At 51.4% G+C, this 3,052-nt stretch overlaps 1 protein-coding gene across 1 annotated transcript; it reads left to right on the top strand.

Annotated features, from left to right (window-relative positions):
- The first annotated feature begins 1,749 nt into the window (after positions 1–1,749).
- On the top strand, positions 1,750–3,046 carry LOC119331281 (reticulon-like protein B9). Its single transcript, XM_037604482.1, has 4 exons — positions 1,750–2,039; positions 2,159–2,481; positions 2,577–2,646; positions 2,733–3,046. Exons 1-4 carry the CDS (start codon positions 1,811–1,813, stop codon positions 2,906–2,908), a joined length of 798 nt encoding a protein of 265 aa, XP_037460379.1. The 5' UTR covers positions 1,750–1,810; the 3' UTR covers positions 2,909–3,046.
- Positions 3,047–3,052: the final 6 nt, after the last annotated feature.

Genomic DNA, 3,052 nt, shown 5'->3' with positions numbered 1-3,052 from the left:
TCTGGCGGTTCTGCTGAGGCGACAGTTACACCATCGACTCTGGTATTTTTTCCTCTAGCCCTGTCCCCGCCTCGATGGTTCACGCGCTAGAGCTGCCGACGGGGTGTGTGAGTAGTTGTACAGGTGATGTGGCGGTGATGGCCGCCTAAGATTTGGTTTGCGGCGACTTACAGAGGCGGCTGTTCTGGAGACCAGTTTGTAGCTAGCTGGACAGAGGATCTGGTGGCCCTTCTCGCCGGAGGAGATCCAGAGGCGGTGGAGCGCAGGGTGTGTCCTCCCCGATCGATGGCCTTCATCAGTTTGGTGCCTCCGTTCATGTTGACTTCTGTTCCGTATCACAACCCAGATTCTTGCCAGGCGCTTCTCCTGCTCACAAATGGATTCGTCCACGGTCATCTCGGTGGCGGCGGCCAGAGGCGTGCGGGCTCTCTTTGGGGCCTTCAGGGATGTGGTTCTATTCTTCTTTGTTTGGAGGTCCTTTCTTCAAGTTTTCAGCTAGTTCTGGTGTCTTCGCGTGACGGCGTGAGTGTGTACGTGTTTATTTTTTACTTTTGAGGAAAAAATGTCAGCGCACGCCATGAGCAAGCCAACAATAACAAATATTGGGAGGAGGAGTCCGGCTGCTGGATGCGCCATGCGTGTGCTGTTGTAAACTTGTAATGCGTTGAGAAGATTCACCATTGTCTTGCGTGGAGCAGGTTCTAGAGCTAAGGCGAAAGACACAACTTTTGGGACTGGGTCGTGTGCCTGGACTGCATGTATTGTAGATTGTGTTATATGCTTTAAGGTACTTGTGTTTTTTTTCAAATCATGAAAGTGGTTTAGAATGTTACAACATCAATTTTTCGGATGCGTGATTTACCATTGGCATTACATTTTTTCCATGGATGGCATGGTGCATCATATAATGCTCATACCTCATAGACAAGCATAGATGATCAGATGACTCGACATGAGCAGGTGGAGGAATGAGATAATGTGCTAACATGTTGAGCCCATCGACTTGAGCCGAAGGATAGTAGTCACCGTACTTCCATTGCGCATATTTGAAGGGACCACTATTGATATTTCTGCATTGTTGTTCTTTCATTATTGATACTAAAGTTAGGTACGCAGTATAACTGAGATGCTTAATGTGTCTCCTTTTCTAGCGGAGAATGGTGCAGACTGCAGGTGAAGCCCGTGCTAAGAAAAGAGGAGTCGAAGAGATAGATTGATTTGGACTCGGAAATAAAGTTGGTCGAGTATAATCATAATCACCAAATGAGTGTGGATGGATTTCTATTTGCCTCATGCTCTCTACCACTCAATATTAGGATAAAGTAAGCGTTGAGAAATCCGAGTAGGAAGAATACCAAGTCTTCTTGCAAGGTGAAAATGAAGGAGAAAATATTTGTCTTGGACCAAGGGGTTATCGATGGGAAACCGTATATCGGTTGTGGGCCTATTAACAATATAAGGTCACTTTGATAAATGTCGAGTAAAGTAAAAAAAAATTGTTCCATGGCGACGCACGGGTATCTTAATTATAACTTAATAAGTAAACAAATGTTCTATTGATCATTTCTTACCTCGTAGCGTAGCACGGGCATCTTACTAGTAAATTTTAAAAAGTATGTAAATCTTTTACTGTAAGAGAGTTGGCTGGCTCCCGAGTCTTGGAGGCTCTGGCAAGGGCATCTCCCCGGTCCCCGGCAAACCTCTGCCGGAAGCAAGCCTCTTGCCCCGGCATCCCTCCACCCCCCTCTGCCCCCGGCACAAAGCTATCCCTTCCTTCCCGGACTGATCGACCTCCCATGCTCTTTCCGGCATGGCAGCGCTTATAAGTCGAGAAACTTTTGTGACCTGCATGCCCGGCGCTCACCAGATCACACCTGCACAACACGCCACGAGAACGGCAGCGATGGCGACGACTCCGAGAGCCACGGTTCCTCACGTCCGGAGCGACTCCGAGTCCGACGACGAAGGCCGCCGAGCGCCCAACGTCAGCGTCTTCCGCCGGCAGCGGCCCGTGCACCGGTTCCTCGGCGGCCGGAAAGGTGCGGCGCTCCACCGATTATTATTATTATTATTATTATTGTTTCTTTTCCTCTGGAAACTGCACGCACCGTCTACCTACCTGTGATATCTGAACGTCGGCAATGTGGTGGGGTGGCAGTGGCGGACGTGCTGCTGTGGCGGGACCGGAACCTGTCGGCGGGCATGCTGGCGGGGGCGACGGCGGTGTGGTTCCTGTTCGACGTGGCCGAGTACAACTTCGTGACGCTGCTCTGCCACGCCGCGCTCCTCGGCATGCTCCTGCTCTTCCTCTGGTCCGTCACCGCGCCGCTCTTCGACAGGGCGCCGCCGCGCGTTCCGGAGGTGATCGTGTCGGAGCACGCCTTCAGGGAGACGGCCATGGCGGTGCACCGCAAGCTGGAGCGCTCCGTGGCCGTGCTCTACGACATCGCCTGCGGCAAGGACCTCAAGAAGTTCCTCTCGGTACCATGCTTTCTTCTCCCTTGTTTGCACGTGCCCCATGCATCATCTGAGCTCAGTGAACTAATTTCGTCCATTATTCTTGTTCTGAACGCAAGGTGATTGGATCTCTGTGGGTGGTGGCGGTGATCGGGGACAACTGCAGCTTCACGACTCTGGTCTACGTTGGTAAGCATCCCCGAATTTTGATCAACAACAACAAAAAAAAGACATGATGATCGACAACAAAAAACATTTTGTTCATTGTGCTGCAGGATTCTTGTGCGCTCTGACGTTGCCGGTGCTGTACGAGAGGTACGGGACGGAGGTGGACCACCTGGTGGCCAAGGGCGGCGAGGACCTCAAGAAGTTCTACAGGAAGGTGGACGCCAACGTGCTGAACAAGATCCCCAGAGGCCCCGTCAAGAGCAAGAGAGCGCACTTCCACTAGCTAGGGTTCATCGACCAATGCATCGTACATGGTTGATTTGAGGAGGCCGTGATGGTGATGGTGTCCCGGTGCGTGCATACGGAGTTGGGTTTCAGGGGAAATGGCAATGGACTCACAAATTAAGTCTTGTTCAGTTGCGAGTCG

This window comes from Triticum dicoccoides, chromosome 1A, assembly GCF_002162155.2.
Source record: "Triticum dicoccoides isolate Atlit2015 ecotype Zavitan chromosome 1A, WEW_v2.0, whole genome shotgun sequence".
NCBI classification, from domain to species: domain Eukaryota; kingdom Viridiplantae; phylum Streptophyta; class Magnoliopsida; order Poales; family Poaceae; genus Triticum; species Triticum dicoccoides.
Note: the sequence above shows the minus strand (reverse complement) of the source record. Positions and strands in the feature narration are given on the sequence as shown.

Excerpts from the sequence above, each read along its gene's own strand:
- LOC119331281 (XM_037604482.1), top strand. The coding sequence starts at position 1,811 with ATGGCAGCGCTTATAAGTCGAGAAACTTTTGTGACCTGCATGCCCGGC. Across the intron at positions 2,040-2,158 it reads GTTCCTCGGCGGCCGGAAAG|TGGCGGACGTGCTGCTGTGG; the intron begins GTGCGGCGCTCC and ends GTGGGGTGGCAG. Across the intron at positions 2,482-2,576 it reads ACCTCAAGAAGTTCCTCTCG|GTGATTGGATCTCTGTGGGT; the intron begins GTACCATGCTTT and ends TCTGAACGCAAG.